Raw genomic sequence first — 17,704 nt, 5'->3', positions numbered from 1 at the left:
TTGACATATAGTCTGATTCAGCTAGAGTTGTCAGATCCTGTGTGTTGTAGTTGCTAGTGTTGAACGAGAAGCTGGGAGAGCAGACAATAGAACACACATGGCCAAAAAACAGATAGTCAAACACAGTTACAGCTTTAAGCCAACACAAGGGCAGTAACAGCTTGTTCCTTTCAAGCAGGTTTTCAAGCCACCTGGATCTCTTCAGGCATTACTCCTCTTCCTTCTTGCGCATACCAAGTCACTGTTCTGTATCCAAGATGCTGACCCCATCCTTGGCATGCCCAAGATGAGCTTCCAACACGTTTAAGCCTAGATGTAAGCCTAGGAATTCTAATCTAGGAATTAGAAAGGAGCTCAGGCTTACAGCCTTACCCCCACCCCAAATTCATAACAATATATTTATTCTGAGACAATCTGGTTAATGTGAGTGTTCCATAATGTTACCTGATCCAACGGGGGTCATAAGAAGTGTCCGTTGATGTTAATATGTTATAAATGACCACTGTGCTATGTCAAATTTGTATTTCTTCTTCTTCTTCTTCTTCACCCCTAACCACTTAGTTGTGATATGTTCTGAAAGTGCTACATACTGTATTCTAACACGCCAAACCTTCACGATGAATCCTTTAGATCAGGGGTGGGCAACCTAAGGCCCAGGGGCCGGATGCAGCCCAATCACCTTCTCAATCCGGCCCGTGGATGGTCCAGGAATCAGCCTGTTTTTATATGAGTAGAATGTGTCCTTTTATTTAAAATGCATCTCTGGGTTATTTGTGGGGCCTGCCTGGTGTTTTTACATGAGTAGAATGTGTGCTTTTATTTAAAATGCATCTCCGCATTATTTGTGGGGAATAGGAATTTGTTCTCTCCCCCCCCCAAAAAAAATAGTTCGGCCCACCACATGGTCTGAGGGACGGTGGACTAGCCCACGGCTGAAAAAGATTGCTGACCCCTGCTTTAGATAGGGCACGTTAAAAACCATGTCTGAAGCACAGTGTGTTTGAAGAGCATGCTCTCTTTTCTTTCTGAAATGCGATAGTAATAGCCAATGGATTTATTTATTTTTAGGGTTAAAGGATTTGTGCCTTTGGCACCACCAGGGGAGATTCCACTTCCGTGGGCTGTGATTTGAATGAAGAGAGAGATCCTGGGGAGATCCTTTAGAAGACTCACATAGAAACAGTCACTGTGCTCCGAAGCCCAAATTGAGTATTTATGAAGTGTACAAAGGGCTACTCTGATTTTCTCTCTCTCGCTTTTAACACTGGAAAGCTCCCTGGATATTGACTTCAAAGGGTGGGATCTTTGCTACTCAGGATGAATGCTTTTTAAAAAATGAGAACAGCCATAATTTAGTATGTAGAGCAGACTAACAATGATGAACACCCCTGATACCTTCATATTCATCCCAATTTCTTCCCTTCCTGATTTGATAGCTATGTAGCTTATTCTTTATATATGTCTGTGTCAGGGAACTGCCATCGGAGCCAGAGGCAGAGGGAAGGCTCCAGAGCGATGCCAGAGAGGGTCCCAGCAGGGAGAGAGGCAGCCCATCTGCTGGGGAAGGAAATCAGCGTAACACCAGGGGTAAAGGGGGGCAGATGGGGGAATCGGAGAGAAGGCTCCAGGACTCTTCACCGGAGACCAGTGGGGAGAGCACGGGTACTCCACTGCCCACACCCTCCCTGCGCAGAAGACTTCTGCGCAGGGAGAGTAGGAGGAGACTTAGCGTCAAAGAACTTCTTTGCTGGAAGAAGTTTAAGAAACACCCACTGACGGATTCTGTCAGCGATTGAGACAGCCACGGATGGGTGGCTGTCCGTACAGAAAGGGTTCACCCAGGTAACTCAGCCAGGTGTGGCGACGACTTACGCACGAGCAACCCCCTAGAACCATTACAGTCTGTTCATTATAAATGACCCAGCTGCTAGATGAGCACCTTTTTTACTTGATTTATTATATTGCCTTATTCTTTATATATTTCTATTTTTATTTTCATATATAAATTCATTGCTCGATAAACAAAATATAATTACATTTTTCAAGTTAAAGCAACTGGCAAGTTGCACTGTAAACATTTTTATGTTTAAATAGAGTAACTTAATTTAATCTAATTAAATTCAATTAGGGCAATACAAACTATAGTAAACTCACACTGTGGAAGCAGTGAGGTTGCTCTAGAATAACCTTACACTTATTCCTAAAGAAACATATGTTGGGGCAAAAAGTAAACACTACTTTCATCAATAGACTTGCCTTATTCAATGGAGGGAACCTCTAGACGCCTCAGTGATGCCATGGGTACCCATAGCGATTTGAAATGTCCATTTCTTTCTCCCGCTCCACAAAATATTTCACCCTCCCTATGGAAGTCCAGTGTGATGCCTCCTCCCTCTCTCTCTGAGCTTGCCTTTTCATTGCCTCTCGGATGGGCCGTTGTTCTTCTGTTATCGGCAAGGATTCCTCAAGGTCATCTGGAGGTGTCCTCCAGGGAATAAAAGTATCCCCTCGGTATGGCGGAGAGGCTGGTGGTTGTAAGGGCTGAGCTCTTGTTACAGATGGTCGGATGTTGCTTAGGAACCTGGAGCTTTGACGTGGCACAGCTGGTGGGTGAGGTCGGGTGGGCAGCCTTCCAACATTGGTGGGATGTGGTCTTAACCAGCTGGTGTGGGAAAGCTGTGAGGTGGGTGGCCATCGTTCATATGTAGCTGGTGGCTTTGGCAATGGATGTTCACAATGGGTGGGCAATCTCTGGGAAGAAGAAGAAGAAGATTGCTGCCTAGGCATGGAGAAGGGTGCCAGCCTCCGTGCCAAGTGGGGTGCTGCCCTTGGCAGGGAGGGGGGCTGGGTAGTGGGCACTGGCTTATGCAGGGACTTCAGGAGAGGTACCTCCTGTGGAGCCTGTGAGTTCCCAGAGCTACTGCTGGTGGCAGTTAGTGGAGGGAGATTTCTGGCCGCCATGGATGTACTCTTCTTCTTCCCAAGGGGATGGAAGACTTGCACAGACTCCATCATGTGCCAAGCCAGATTGGTCCTTGGGATTGGCACCAAGGGGCGCTCTTCCAATTTGATCTTTTTCCCTTTAATGCCTGGTGTGCTCCCTTTCACTGTGGCCTTCTCTTTGGTTTCAGGTCCCATCTCATTTTTCTCCAATCCTGCCTGGCAGTGTTTGGAGTTTCCTCTATCCAGATTGTCCTCTTCGTTTTTCAAACTTCCCTCCTCTTGAAATGGAAGCTTTCTCTTTTCCTTACATTTTTTCTCCTGACTAGGATGACTTTCCTTAGAGCCCGTTATGCTTGTTCCCTCTATGCTCAGAAGACACTTGGGAAACTTGGGTGAAACTTCTGCCTTTGTCGAAATGCCTTTCCTTTTCCCCTTAATCTCTGGTAATGGCTTTGGCTTCATGGACTTTTCATGGGTGGGCTGGCATTTTCTAGAGCCCTCTGGGATAGGTTCCAGAGTGATTCTGGGGAGCTTGATTAACGTCTGGGACTCAGCAACACCCCACTTTCTTCTCCCTGTCATGCTGATGGGTTTGCCTTCAATTTTCCCATTCCCCTCGTGTTTGCCTTTGCTTTGGGTGGTGTCACATTTTGACTTCTGGGTTTTCTTCAAGGATTTGTTTCTCAAAGGATCTGGTGGAAATGGAAACCCGATATCTTTTAAGATGTAAACTGGGCGCTGGATCAGTGGATTGCCCGAGGGCTTATTCAGTTTTGTATCCTGCTCATCTGTTGGAGGATGTGATGCCTGTCCCTGTGTTGCTGAGCCCTTTCTGAGTATGGCCACCTCTGTGCCCTTGATGTTTAGATCTTTCACAAAGGAATGTGGGTGCAGGGCTTTTGGCACCTCTTTGCATGGCTCAGGGGCATCCGGGATTGACTTTGCCTCTAATCTGAAAGACCTTGTGGACACTGGTGTTAATGACTGGTGGCTCCCCAGGGCTTCCTCTGGAAGGCAGGCCTCCGCCAGCATTCCTTCACTGCCTTTGGTTGTCTCACTGGAAGCAAGAGGTGGAAAGAGGCCTTCTGGAATAAGCGGCTCCAGTGAAGCAATCAGGGTCTCTATCTCAGGATACTTGGAGAGGAGGTCCTCTGGCAGCTGGAACTCGTCTCGGAGGAGACTTTCTTCATCCGCTGGTTGGGGAGGTGGCGGCGGATGTTCCACCACTGAAAGAAAACAAATGAAAAGCATAGCACTGACTGTTTGAAGACAAAGAATCTACTCCAGTTGGCTGAGACAAGCTTGAGGAAGTCCAAGACTCCCATGACTATGTGTTAGAACATCTCCATATTAAATAAAGTTAAAAAGTGGCATATGGATCTGGATCCATGTTTATCATGTGTAGATTCTTAGCTGACCTATCAGAAGTGCTAGATTAGGCCATGACATCTAGCCCGGAAAGTACTTTTGGAAAGCACATGGTCTCAGTCACTGTATGTTCCCACACTTACCATTCAGCGCAGCATTGTTGAGCTGGGTTCCTTCCAGTTTTTCTTGTGCGATAGATGCACCTAGGACATCTGTCACTTGGGCACTGACTGCTCCTGTCCCCTGAAGTCCATGTGGGACTTGTACCACTGAAAGAAATTAATCAGGAGGGATCAGTGATTCTACAGCCAAGGAAGACCATTAATTATTTAATTCAGTTACTCTTTCTTCTGTCCAGAGGAAGGTAAGTGAAGGCCTTGTTCTCTGTCCTAGGGAGGCTCAGCAGCCATAGACTTTCCAACTAGATAATGCACACAGCTGTCTAAAGGTGGGCAGGCTGGCTGCCTGAAGGTGGGTTCAGGGGCTAAAGTGGCCTAGTTGCACTACTGGGCTCAATGTGTTATCAGTGATATAAACTGGGGTCCATTTTTATATACCTCAAATTTCAGTGTTCAGTGATGAAGTGAAAGTGGGGAAACTCAATAGTGTAAAGTTCCCTGAATCCAACATTGTCCCAGAGGATTATGGGTGGTAGTATATGGTGTGTGGTATGCTCACATGACACCCTCTTTTGGATTAAGAACATAAGCCTATGAGAAGAGTCCTGGCTAAAGGCCCATCTCGTCCAACCTCCTATTCTCAGAGTGGCCAAGCAGATGCTACAAGGAGGACCTGCGTGCGACAGTGTCTTCCCTAGTTGTGATTCTCAGCAACTGAGAATAGGGAAGGTAGAATATGGCAGGTTGAGGCCAGTAGCCATGAATAACTTCAGCTATGAAATGGGATTGTTTTTCTCAACAAACCTGTCTCTCTGCTGCGATAAGAGGTTGTCCCTTGCTATCATAATCTTGCCGGAATTGTGCACTGTACAGTATTCCAAATGTGGTTGCACTGTAGATTAGCATAACAGTTTTTGGATATTGGAACTTACTTTGTTCCATAAGAATATACCCAACGCTCACCCACATTGCGGATGCAGGTGGCGCTGTGGATTAAACCACAGAGCCTAGGGCTTGCCCATCAGAAGGTTGGCGGTTCGAATCCCCGCGACTGGGTGAGCTCCTGTTGCTCAGTCCCAGCTCCTGCCAACCTAGCAGTTTGAAAGCACGTCAAAGTGCAAGTAGATAAATAGGTACCACTCCGGTGGGAAGGTAAATGGCATTTCCGTGCGCTGCTCTGGTTTGCCAGAAGTAGCTTAGTCATGCTGGCCACATGACCCGGAAGCTGTACGCTGGCTCCCTCGGCCAATAAAGCGAGATGAGTGCAGCAACCCCAGCAATCCGCGACTGGACCTAATGGTCAGGGATCCCTTTACCACCCACATTGCAGGGCCATGTGGAAATGGTACTAGGAAATGGTACCTACTGAGGCTAGGTTAATTGCCTGATGAGTTAGAGGGTCCCAGACACCCATTAGAAAGCAAATGATTCCTTTACAAAGATGAGCACAAACCTTGTGAGGCTGGAAAGTACCCAGTGGCTGGGGCAGGTTCCAGGGTGGGCTGAGGTTCCACCTGCTGGAGAACCAGGAGCATTTCATTGTTTGCAGCTGGTGGCATAGGGACAGCGCTACCAATCCGGACGATCGGGTTCCTCTGCTCCAGTGGGATGGGAGCTAATGTTCCATGGTGGTAGAGGCCCATCCCGTCCTGGAACGTGGTTGGGCGAATGGGTCCAAGACCAGGAGGCTGCACCTGAACCAGCTGGAGGTGAGGTTGTCTATATAATTGATTCATAGGTCTGGCTGTTGCAAAGTCCCTGTGCTGCGTTTGCAGTGGTGCAAACAAAGGCACTGAGAGATGTCCAGTTGTGCCCCACCCATGGAGAGAAGGACGGAGAGCTATTGGGGTGAACATCTGCTGCGGATCATTCTGTACCCCCTGCAAGAGAGGTATTTCACCATGAAGGTATCCCTGGGTGGTGGTGCTGCCTTGGTTTGGTTGAAAGGGCAGAGCTGATCCTTGAGCCTGCAACCAACCACAGTTCTCACATGGTGCTGATGAGTGGGAGATGCTGTGTTGACATTCTCCCACCGTGGAGCTGGTAGTCACTTGGGTGCTCTGAGGCTGGCTGTTGCCCCCTTCAGTCCGCCTGCTGTTCGGAGCCTGATCTGCAATACAAACAAAGTGAGCAGGAGTGTAAAGATCCCTTCAATTCCTGAACAGCCTTCGCAAGAATCAGCCCTTCCTTAGCAAAGTGTTTTCCTTATTGTTAGGTCAGCCTCTTTACCACTTCTAATTGTTAGGTATTTTAGAGACCCTTTTCTCCAGTTCCCTCTCTACTCTTCAGTTGCTGCTCTCCATCCCTCCTTCCTTTGGGCCTTAACCCCGCATGAATGCATGCTGTGCTCAATAACGCACACCTTGTTTGACTTTTCCCCAACTCCTGTTGCTGGAGGTTCTAAACTACTGGATCTTTGAAAAGGGTTGTGTAAAATGCTGATGAATGGCCTTCTTTTGCTGCCTTGAGGTCTTCCTGCTATTCTATTATCCCCTAGTATCTGGTGGCTTATGATCCCATTGGGGAGGAATCTTTTCCCCATCCTATCTCCCTCCCTCTTTCTTCCATGGAGAAATAGTGTGCCACCCTGCTGCTGTTGCCATAACACATTCTGTCTTTCGTGATGCTCTGCTATGTCCCCCCCCACCCCCGGTAAACATGAGGGTGAATTTTTCCCCAGTGTTCCTCACCCATGCTCAGTGCCAATTCTAGTCAGCATCCCTTAGGGTGAACCCATGGATCTGGGATCATATGAACCTGTTTACTGCTGTCACCACAGTAACCAACAAGATTCTAACTGGCCAGAGAATGTTATGATGCAAAAGGCAGAGCAGAGTCATGGGCAGTTGGCCTGAACTGAAGGTGTTGGAAAACAAAGATGTCTGTTAGGGGAACTGAAGAGTAACTGAAGTTATGGCCAGTTTGAGTCATAACAAGCCCTACCACACTCTCCTCCTATTGTAGGCATCCCCCCAGTGTGACCAGGTTAATCTGGACACCTAGTGAAGTGACAGGCACCAGCTACCGTAAATCTTACACCTTTTGAAGTCACCTGTTTATATAATTTGGTGAGATAGGGGTCACAACAGCAACAAAGAACATCATTCATCTAAGGACGCCACTCCTCTCAAAGAACAATTGCTGTTTCTGGCTCTCAGATGAGAGCAGAATCAAACCAAACTTCATTTGGCTCCGGATCAGCTTTTTCTCCCAATTTTCTGTGTTGTTGCTCCCTGGAAACTCTTGGCTTGTGAGCTGCTTTGGACAAAGTGCAATGGACCTTATTCTACAAAGTGAATGCAGATCGATAGTGGTACCAATATAATTCTGTGAATTTGAAGGCATCTCACTCTTGATCGGCACATCTCGTGAAATTTATATTCAAGACTAAGTCCCATTGAAGAACACTGAATAGGGCTTAGTCATGGCTTATCTAAACCACATGGGTGGTGCTGGGACTCTGACTACCTGGAGTGGACTGTGGCTGGTAACTTTTGAAAGGAATCCCCCTTTCAAAAACAGGGAATCAGCCTGCTTTTACATGAGTAGAATGAGTGCTTTTATTTAAAATGCATCTCTGCGTTATTTGTGGGGAATAGGAATTTGTTCATTCCCCCCCAAAAAAAAATATAGTCCGGCCCCCCACATTGTCTGAGGGACGGTGCACTAGCCCACGGCTGAAAAAGATTGCTGACCCCTGCTTTAGATAGGGCACTTGTCATGGACAAGTGACATGACGGGCACTACAATTTATCTTCAACGCCTCCTCTTCCTGTGACATGCCATGACGTGTTATTGTTGTCACTCTTTTTCATGGGGTGGGATTGCTGTAACGGTTTGGCAAAAACAATCCCATTATGCTCTTTATTTGGGGCTGCTTCTTCCTCTAGCCTTTGGGAGTGAAAACCTTGTTGCAATAAAATAATAGTCGCTTTGCTTCTTGCCTGGCTGGTTGCAACTTCTGATTATTTTCTCTGACTGACAAGAAGATCTTGTGGGATCATGGTGAGTCCCTTGAGCCCTAGGGGTGGGCTGTACAGAGTGACCCCCTATTTCTTAAAACACAGGTTATATTGAAAGCCCCCCTAAACCTTAAAAAACCCCTGAACCCTGGAACAGACCACACACCTCTCAAAATCAGGACAATCAAAATTCCTCTTCCTAATTCAGCTTTCCCTATCAGCACTTGCCACTGTGGTCAGCATATCAGTGTACTGGAAGAAGCAAAGATCACCAGTGTTGAAGCAATGCTTCTTCAACATCAACTTCGTTGGACTGGTGTGTTGTTCGGTTGCCTGATTATCGTCTTCCAAAGCAACTACTCTATTCCGAACTTAAAAATGGAAAGCGTAATGCTGGTGGTCAACAAAAGAGGTTTAAAGACTCTCTCAAGGCAAATCTTAAAAAATGTAGTATAAACACCAACAATTGGGAAACACTTGCCTGCGAGCGCTCCAGTTGGAGAACAGCCTTTACCAAAGGCGTCATGGACTTTGAAGACGCTCAAACGCAGGACGCAAGGGAGAAATGTGCTAAGCGGAAGGCACGCTTGGCAAATCCACACCGTGATCAACTCCCACCCAAAAACCAATGCCCCCACTGCGGAAGGACGTGTGGATCCAGAATTGGCCTCCACAGTCACTTATGGACTCATTATTAAAACCATGTTTATGGAAGACAATCTTACTTGGCTATGAGTGATTGCCAAATAATAATAATAAGAAGATGGCAGGGGCTGAGGGGAGTTGCAGTTCAGAGCCCCCAGGGGCCACCAGGTTGAGGGGAGCTGCACCAATTCATTATCAATGCATTTATCCTTGCCCTCCCTTCCCCACACTGAAAGCTGATGAAGACTGCAATTTGAAGAGGACAGCTCGCTACATTGCCCTCATATTAAGGTTCCTCTTTCTTTTGTATTTGCATTTCCCTGTGTTTTATTTTTTTATTTTATAAAAGTTATATACCAGAGATCAGTAGCATACTGTGGAGGAGCCAGGGCCCCGGATGCAAAATTCGGAGGGGGCAAGATGTATAAGACTGAATCAGATAAGTCCTGGGGATGCAAAGAGGTGGAGGAAATGTTCTTCCATATGTGGTGGATTTATAAAAGGGTAAAAGAGTATTGGGAAATGATCCATAATGAACTGAAAAAGATGTTTAAAAGTACTTTTACAAAAAAAAACCCAGAGTCCTTTCTGTCAGGGATAATTCAGACTGAAATTCCCAGGTGTCAAAAAAGGTTATTTATGAATGCCACTACTGTGGCCCAAGTTTTGTTAGCCCTGAAATGGAAAATGGGTGAGGTCCCAACCAAAGAAGAATGGCCACTTAAGTTGACAGAATATACGCAGCTTGCAGACTTAACATATAGAATAAGGGAAGAAGAAGAACATATGTTTAGAGAAGATGGGAAAATGTTTATTCAATATATGGAAAATGACTGTATACAGCTGAAAACGTTGGCAGCATTCAGATAAATTCAACAGTGTAAATAGGTTTTGATGGATGTAATAATGGAATAATGAATGGTATAGTTTCTGTAAAATATGCAAGGATTTGTGGTATGTAAAATGAATCATGGAAAGAGAAGAAGGGAAGTCATTGATATCTTAAGGATATAAAAAATGAGTACTTTTGTAAATTGTAAAGCAGAAATATATATACTGTATGTATAAAAAAAAATTATGAGAGAGCACAACCAGGCACTCACAGGCAGCCCCCAGTTTCTGTGGGGACCCCTGCCATAGTGATGCGTGGTTCTGGTGTGCCCCATCCCTGGCTTCCCATCCTTTCCTTCCTGCCTGTCGCCTGGGGTCTCTCTGCCTGGCCTCACTGCTGCATCCCTGGCAGAGCCTGGCAACTGTGGAGGCTCTGCACAGGCCAGGCAGAGGACTCTATCCACCTTTCTCACGCTCCCGAGTTCTTTAGCTATTCAGCTATGTCAAATGTCCCGACAGACTGTAAACTCGCAACGCTTGGTGAGCAGGATGAGGGTGAACAGGCCTGCAGATCACCATAGGCAATATCCCACAGTCTTTGCTCTAGTGATCTGAAGGCTGTGTTGGAGCCCAAGTGTTCAAGAAGAGATGGGGACAGCTCAGTTGGGTTGGTTTTTGGGTGTTGTGCTTGGACCATCAACTGACGGACTCTTCCTGAGCTAGATATTGGAGCAGTCCTGTGCCCAGTATTTTAAGGGTGCTCACCAGGCCCTGGTCAGTAGAAGGCATTTCCCAGTTTCCAAGAAAATGTCTGAGTTAGGCATACATCTGGGGATCTGGAGGAGAGCCCTCAATTATTTAGCCTGGAGATTATCCAACTAAGGTGCTAATCTTCCACTCCAGGTATTAGACACATATAGTAATTGGGCATCTGTCTTTTCTCTCTCCTTTTTTGGAAATGATTTTTATTGGTTTTACAAAATAAATCTCACATTTAACACATTTAGATTTTAAAATCTAACAAGATTCTTCCGAACCTTTGGACTCCTCTCCTCTCCTCTGTGGGTCCTTCATATATCTAAGTCAACTGCATATTATAATTCATCCGCATTACAGTGGTACCTCAGGTTATGGACGCTTCAGGTTACAGACTCCACTAACCCAGAAATAGTACCTTGGGTTAAGAATTTTGTTTCAGGATGAGAACAGAAATCGTGCGGCAGCGGGAGGCCCCATTAGCTAAAGTGGTACTTCAGGTTAAGAACAGACCTCCAGAACGAATTAAGTTCTTTTTTTATTTTTATTTTATTGGAAATATATTTACAACATAACATAAAGCCCCCCCCCCATTCACAAATCCACCCTCATTAAATGTGAACATAACATACAATGAACATAACATAAAACAATACAATACAAACAGCCAGATAAAAGACTTCCTTTATCCTGTATCTGGCCTCCTTATTTACTTCTTATAAACTGTTTCCTTTATGAATAATTATTAAGATTTTTCTAATTATAACTTAAATATCCACAAAGTCTCCTGCAGACATTAATCGAAACAAGTCCAGGTATGTCAGAACGAATTAAGTTCTTAACCCGAGGTACCACTGTATAGTCCTCCAAAGTCTTTGTAACATTGCAAGAGTTATTGAATACCTGCCAAAGAGCTCAAGTGAGTACCAGTGGCCAAGCTGCATGCTCCGGCACTGGGGGCGGAGAGCAGACGGGGCATGGCTGGCGTGCATTCCCGGGGGGAGTGGTGCCCGGTGTGGTGGGGGGGTGTGCGGCACGTGTCCGGGGGGGGGCAGCCGCCATGGTACCCCCCTCTCCGATGGTGCTGGGGGCGGTGTGCTCCCCCCGCCCCCATTATTCCACCAGTGCTCTTTTAAGTACAATCTGTATTTGTCCCATTCCCTATTGAAGTTTTGATCCTCATGATTTCTCATCTTCCCTGTCAGCCTCGCCATCTCTGCATACTCTAGTAGTTTCATCTGCCAGTTGGCTTTTGTTGGCGTCTTCTCCTCTTTCCATCGCTGGGCAAGCAGCATCCTTGAAGCTGTTGTCACGTACATGAATAGTATTCTCAAATCTGTGCTGTGCCGGTTTAGCGCAGTGCGCGGGGACTCACCGAGCGGGCGACTCGGTTTGGGGGCAGCTTGGGGGCCATTTAAATGACCCCTGTGGGCCACAGGTTGCCAACCCCTGGTCTATAGTTCTCAGGGTCCCTGGGCTGGCATTTCTTGGAGTTTGGGACCATTTGTGTGGGATGGAAAGGTGAACTCAAGGAAGAGGATCTTTAGTCACATGATGATGAGTTTATTGGGGTAACAATAGGGTTGGAGATGGGATGAGAGTTCTTTCTTTGTGGGACATGGAGGAAGTGGGTTGGATCAGGCATGTCTGGCATCCTCGAAGAAGGAAGAAACTGAGTGGGGTGATTAAGGCCAAAATGTCTTTAAACAGCAAGTTGCAGCTATACTGGTGACTGGGAGCATGGCTGTCAACTTTTCCCTTTTCTTGTGAAGAATCCTATTCGGAATAAGGGAATTTCCCTTAAAAAAAGGAAAACGTTGACAGCTATGACTGGGAGTGGCTGCTGGGACCATATAACACTGGTCCTAAAGGATCTTCACTGGCTCCCAGTATGCTTCCGAGCACAATACAAAGTGTTGGTGCTGACCTTCAAAGCCCTAAATGGCCTCGGCCCAGTGTACCTGAAGGAGTGTCTCCACCCCCATTGTTCTGCCCGGACACTGAAGTCCAGCGCTGAGGGCCTTCTGGCGGTTCCCTCGCTGCGAGAAGTGAAGTTACAGGGAACCAGGCAGAGGGCCTTCTCGGTAGTGGCACCTGCCCTGTGGAATGCCCTCCCATCAGATGTCAAAGAAATAAACAACTATTGGACTTTTAGAAGACATCTGAAGGCAGTCCTGTTTAGGGAAGTTTTTAATGTTTGATGTTTCAATATGATTTTATGCTGTAAGCCACCCAGAGTGGCTGGGGAAACCCCACCAGATGGGCAGGAAATAAATAATAAAATCTACTACTACTACTACTACTACTAAATCAAAGAATATAAGCTTTACCACACAACTCCTCGCCCCTCTTTTTCTTCCCAATCCTATTCTGCATATTACACTAATATCTTACATCAAATGTAATTGATCTGTAGAAATCACAACCTGAAAAAGGAAACAATGCACTTACTTTTTAAACTAAGAAAATCTTTAATAAAAACAAACTGTTCAACTATAAAACTCTTAAAAGGCTATGAGACTATTAAAAGATAACAAATATAATAAAACAATAAAAGCAATTCTTGCAAGCAGCATTACAACAACCTCGGCTATAAAATTGGAGGCTTCAACAAAGCTACTGCTGACAACGCCATTTTCAGCTCCTCGCTTGGCATGCTATGTGACCCGGACAGCAGGAGGAGCAGCCCATGCCATTGGTGAGCAGGCAAGGACTCACCTTAGTCAATGGAGGGAACCCCTCAGTAACGCCATGGATACCCATAGCAAGTTGAAATGTTCATTTCCTTCTCACGCTCCACAAAATATTTCACCCTCCCTACGGAAGTCCAGTGTGATGCCTCCTCCCTCCATCTCTGAGCTTGCCTTTTCTTTGCCTCTCAGATGGGCCGTTGTTCTTCAGTTATTGGCAAGGATTCCTCGAGGTCGTCTGGAGGTATCCTCCAGAGAATAAAAGTATCCCCTCTGTATGGTGGAGAGGTTGGTGGTTGTACTTCCAAGGGCTGAGCTCTTGTTGCAGATGATTGGATGTTGCTTAGGAACCTGGAGGTTTGACCTGGCCGGTGAGGTTTGGTGGGCACCGTCCTAGCAATGGTGGCCAGTGGTCTCCAACGTCTGGTGAGGAAAGCTGAGAGCTGGATGGCCATCCTTCATGTGGATGTGAGCCTGATGGCTTTGGCAATGATTTTGGCAATGGGTGTTCCACATGGGTTGGCAGTCTTTGGGAAGAAGAAGAAGAAGATTGTTTCCTAGGCAGCGAGAGAGGTGTCAGCCTTCGCACAAAGTGGGGTGCTGGCCTCAGCAGTGAGGGGCGATCAGAAGGGGGATCTTTGTTAATTCTTTGGACTCTGGAACACCCCAGTTCCTTCTCCGTTTCCCTTTCCATTTGCTTTGGGTGAAGTCTGGAACAAAAAGAAGAAGGAGGTGCAATCATTATTTTAGATGCAGCTAGTTTGTCCATAATGGAGAGTCTTAATTTATTCCATTGTATTATACCCGTATTCATACCTTTCCAAGTTGTACTATAATTAAACTGACCCAACTTGTTCAAATTATGGGCAATTTGTACCCCCAGATATCTAAAACTTTTCCGAGCTTTTGGAATCTTGAACATTGCTGTAAAAGTCTGCTATATATATGGTGATGTATGAAAAAATGTTACCTCTGCTTTCTTAAAAATTATTTGTAATCCTGAGACCCTGGAGGAACCATTCCAGTTCTGTGCATAATATTTTGCCTGCCCTGATAGGGTCAGAGGTGCATAAAATTATATTACCTGCAAAGAGGTCTGATTTTTGTTCATTTCTGTTTATAACCACTTCTGTACCTCTGTGGGAGGGGGGGAGAAGTTTTCTTTTAAGTATAATTGGTAGAGTGGAGAGAAAGAAATATTTATGTATGCTACCATTGCTGCTCAAATGATTTATGCCCAAAGATGGAAGAAGGAAACAGTTCTGAAAGAAGACGATTGGCAATGTGGAATATGTAGAAATAGCAAAACTAACCAGAGGAATAAGAAATCAAGAAGAGAGACTTTTTAAAACAGAATGGGGAAAATTTATTGACTATTTGAAGATACATTGTAAACAAATCAAAACATTACTGGGACTGATATAAAAACATGCAGTAAGAGATAATAAAAGGTGAAATAGGAGGAAAATAAGGCGGAAATAGTAAATATATTTGAATTGGACATGCAGTAATAAAAATCTATATAATAAATAACTGCAGAAAGGAGGGGAGGGAAGTCGAGTGGAAGGTACATGAGATCTGTAAAGATTTTGGGTTTTTTGTTAACATATTTATAAAAACTGGAAATGGAAAATAAATATTTATGAAACAAAAATGTTTGTAACCATTCCTGGACAAGAGAGGGCATTGCATACTTTGATTGCAAATGGTTCTAAAATTAATACAACCAACAGGGGTGACAGAGAACATACTTCCTTCTGAACCAAAAGGCCCCAAACTTTCCACATATGGGAGTTGCTCCAACCCCTGGATAATTTTAATTGCTTATGATCCCATTGGGGAGGAATCTTTTCCTCATCCTATCTCCCTCCCTCTCTCTTCCATGGAGAAATAGCGCCACCCTGCTTCTGTTGCCATAACACAGTCTGTCTTTCATGATGCTCTGATATGTCGTCCCCCCCCCCCCCCCCGGTAAACATGAGGGTGAATTTTTCCCCAGTGTTCCTCACCCATGCTCAGTGTCAATTCTAGTCAGCATCCCTTAGGGTGAACCCATAGAACTGGGATCATATGGACCTGTTTACTGCTGTCACCACAGTAACCAGAAGATTCTAACTGGCCAGAGAATGTTATGATGCAAAAGGCAGAGCAGAGTCATGGGCAGTTGGCCTGAACTGAAGGTGCCAGGAAAACAAAGATGTCTGTTAGGGGAACTGAAGAGTAACTGAAGTTATGGCCAGTTTGAGTCATAACAAGCCCTGCCACTCTCTCCTCCCATTGTAGGCATCCTCCCAGTGTGACCAGGTTAATCTGGATACCTAGTGAAGTGGCAGGCATCAGCTAAATCTTACACCTTTTAAAGTCACCTGTTTATATAATTTGGTGAGATAGGGGTCACAAGAGCAACAAAGAACATCATTCTTCTAAGGACGCCACTCCTCTCAAAGAACAATTGCTCTTTCCGGTTCTCAGATGAGAGCAGAATCAAACCAACTTGCTTTTGGCTCTGGATCAATGTGGATAATTTATGGATATGTACTTATTGATCTACTGCTTTTCCTCCCAAAGTGAATGTTTTGTGTTGTTGCTCCCTGGAAACTCTTGGCCAGTAAGTTTCTTTGGACAAAGTGCAATGTACCTTATTCTATAAAGTGCAATGTAGGTTGACCGTGGTTCTGAAACAATTCTGTGATTGTGAAGGTGCCTCAGACTTGATTGGCACATCTTGTGAAAGTTATATTCAAGACTAAGTCCCATTGAAGAACACCTTAGTCGTGGCTTATCTAAACCCTATATGTGGTACTGGGACTCTGACTACCTGGAGTGGACTGTGGCTGGTAACTTTTGAAAGGAATCCCCCTTTCTCCCTATTCTCTTGCTTCCACTTCCATGTATGTTGCCTTCTCTAAGTTGTCGAAAGATCTACACCATTCCCCTGCTATAATCCCTTAACTTCTCAGATGGCTTCTCTGTCTGCTTCATGGGACAATAAAGCAGAACATCTGAACATTAAATGGCACCATTTCCTACCTGCCATGCCGATAGGAGCACTGAAATAGCACGAACATAAAACCAACCAATGGAGAGCAGTCCTTTCACTTCTCATGGATCCAGCGTCCGGTAAGAAGTGGGCAATGGAATGGCGATGGCATAAATTTTTTTATTGCTGTCTCTATTGAAGCTGACCAGATTGGTCCTGGGGACTGGCTTCAAAGGGCGTTCTTCCAGTTTGATCTTTTTCCATCCTTCATGTCGATGTGAGCCTGGTGGCTTTGGCAATGGATTTCCCACATGGGCTGGAAGTCTTTGAGACAAAGAAGAAGATTGTTGCCTAGGCAGTGAGAGAGGTGCCAGCCTTTGCACAAAATGGGATGCTGGCCTCAGCAGGGAGGAGGGATCAGAAGGGGGCACCAGCTTAGGTAGTGTCGGAGAGGACCTGGGATAGGCTTCAGAGGCCATTCTTCAAATTTGTTCTTGTTCCTTCTAGTACCTCGTATTCTCTCTTTGCTTTCAGCTCCATTTGCTTTTTCACCACACCTTACTGCTGTCACCACAGTAACTGCCAAGATTCTAACTGACCAGAGAATGTTATGATGCAAAAGGCACTGTGGAGTCAGGGGCAGTTGGCCTGAATTAAAGGTGCCAGGAAAACAAAGGTGTCTGTTAGGGGAACTGAAGAGTAACTGAAGTTTTGGCAAGTTCATTGAACAATTCCCAACCTGCCATGCTGATAGGAATGCTGAAATAACACAAATATCGAAGCCGACCAGTGGAGAGCAGTCCTCGCACTGCTTATGGAACGAGCGTCCGGTAAGAAGTGGACAACGGAATGGTGATGGTACAAAGTTGTTTATTGCTGTCTCTACGGTAACCCTGCAGAATGTGAGGAAGAGGCTGGAGAATATTCGAATCAGAAACAGATGATGTCATCATGGAAGGTGGAAGAGCAGCCCAGGGGTGAGAAAAGGGCCATCAGTTCACCATACCTGGTTGACAATTCATCTTCCCAGGCTCCTCACAATTTTTTTAACATGGTCATCTGAATTTTCCTTTGGGGGTTTGTTTGAATGGAAGACCAACGTATTATTATTATTTCCTTATTAAGTGCTTGCTCCACATCCTGTTAGGCTCAAGGCACTTGTAGCTGAGTCCCATCATGTTAAGTATTTGTCCCTTCCAATCCACTCTTGTACACAGCTGTACTTGCACCCACAAAGATCTCACACATTCACTCAGTTGACACTCTGTTGTTAAGGAGGTCTAAGAAAGTAAATTGAGGGAGTCTGAGTCAAACAGTCTGAGAAGAACAGGAGGAAGAGGAAGAGGAAGAGGAGCCTTTCTCCTCATTTCCTGTATTGTTTTGCTTTTTGCTTTCTTGCTTCCTGCTTCC

At 45.4% G+C, this 17,704-nt stretch overlaps 1 protein-coding gene and 2 long non-coding RNA genes across 5 annotated transcripts in view; 1 reads left to right on the top strand and 2 right to left on the bottom strand.

Moving 5' to 3' along the window:
* Positions 1-17,704, bottom strand: part of LOC309332571 — a 264,539-nt gene that overhangs the window by 60,863 nt on the left and 185,972 nt on the right. The gene's annotated exons all lie outside the window — the stretch shown is intronic.
* On the bottom strand, positions 2,036-16,422 carry LOC309332707 (uncharacterized protein). 3 transcript variants are annotated; one of them, XM_081845840.1, is made up of 4 exons: positions 16,345-16,422; positions 5,884-6,540; positions 4,455-4,580; positions 2,036-4,169 (listed from the first exon to the last, which is right to left on the bottom strand). In XM_081845840.1, exons 1-4 carry the CDS (start codon positions 16,418-16,420, stop codon positions 2,287-2,289), a joined length of 2,742 nt encoding a protein of 913 aa, XP_081701966.1. In that variant the 5' UTR covers positions 16,421-16,422; the 3' UTR covers positions 2,036-2,286. The 3 variants fall into 3 exon arrangements, with proteins under 3 accessions (XP_081701966.1, XP_081701967.1, XP_081701968.1); XM_081845841.1 differs by lacking the exon at positions 16,345-16,422 and adding an exon at positions 15,324-15,383; XM_081845842.1 differs by lacking the exon at positions 4,455-4,580.
* Positions 16,354-17,051, top strand: LOC309332708. Its single transcript, XR_014152303.1, has 2 exons — positions 16,354-16,434; positions 16,829-17,051. It is a non-coding gene; the product is annotated as an uncharacterized lncRNA (long non-coding RNA).

This window comes from Podarcis erhardii (assembly GCF_964252035.2).
Source record: "Podarcis erhardii genome assembly, chromosome: 17".
NCBI classification, from domain to species: Eukaryota; Metazoa; Chordata; class Lepidosauria; order Squamata; family Lacertidae; genus Podarcis; species Podarcis erhardii.
Note: the sequence above shows the minus strand (reverse complement) of the source record. Positions and strands in the feature narration are given on the sequence as shown.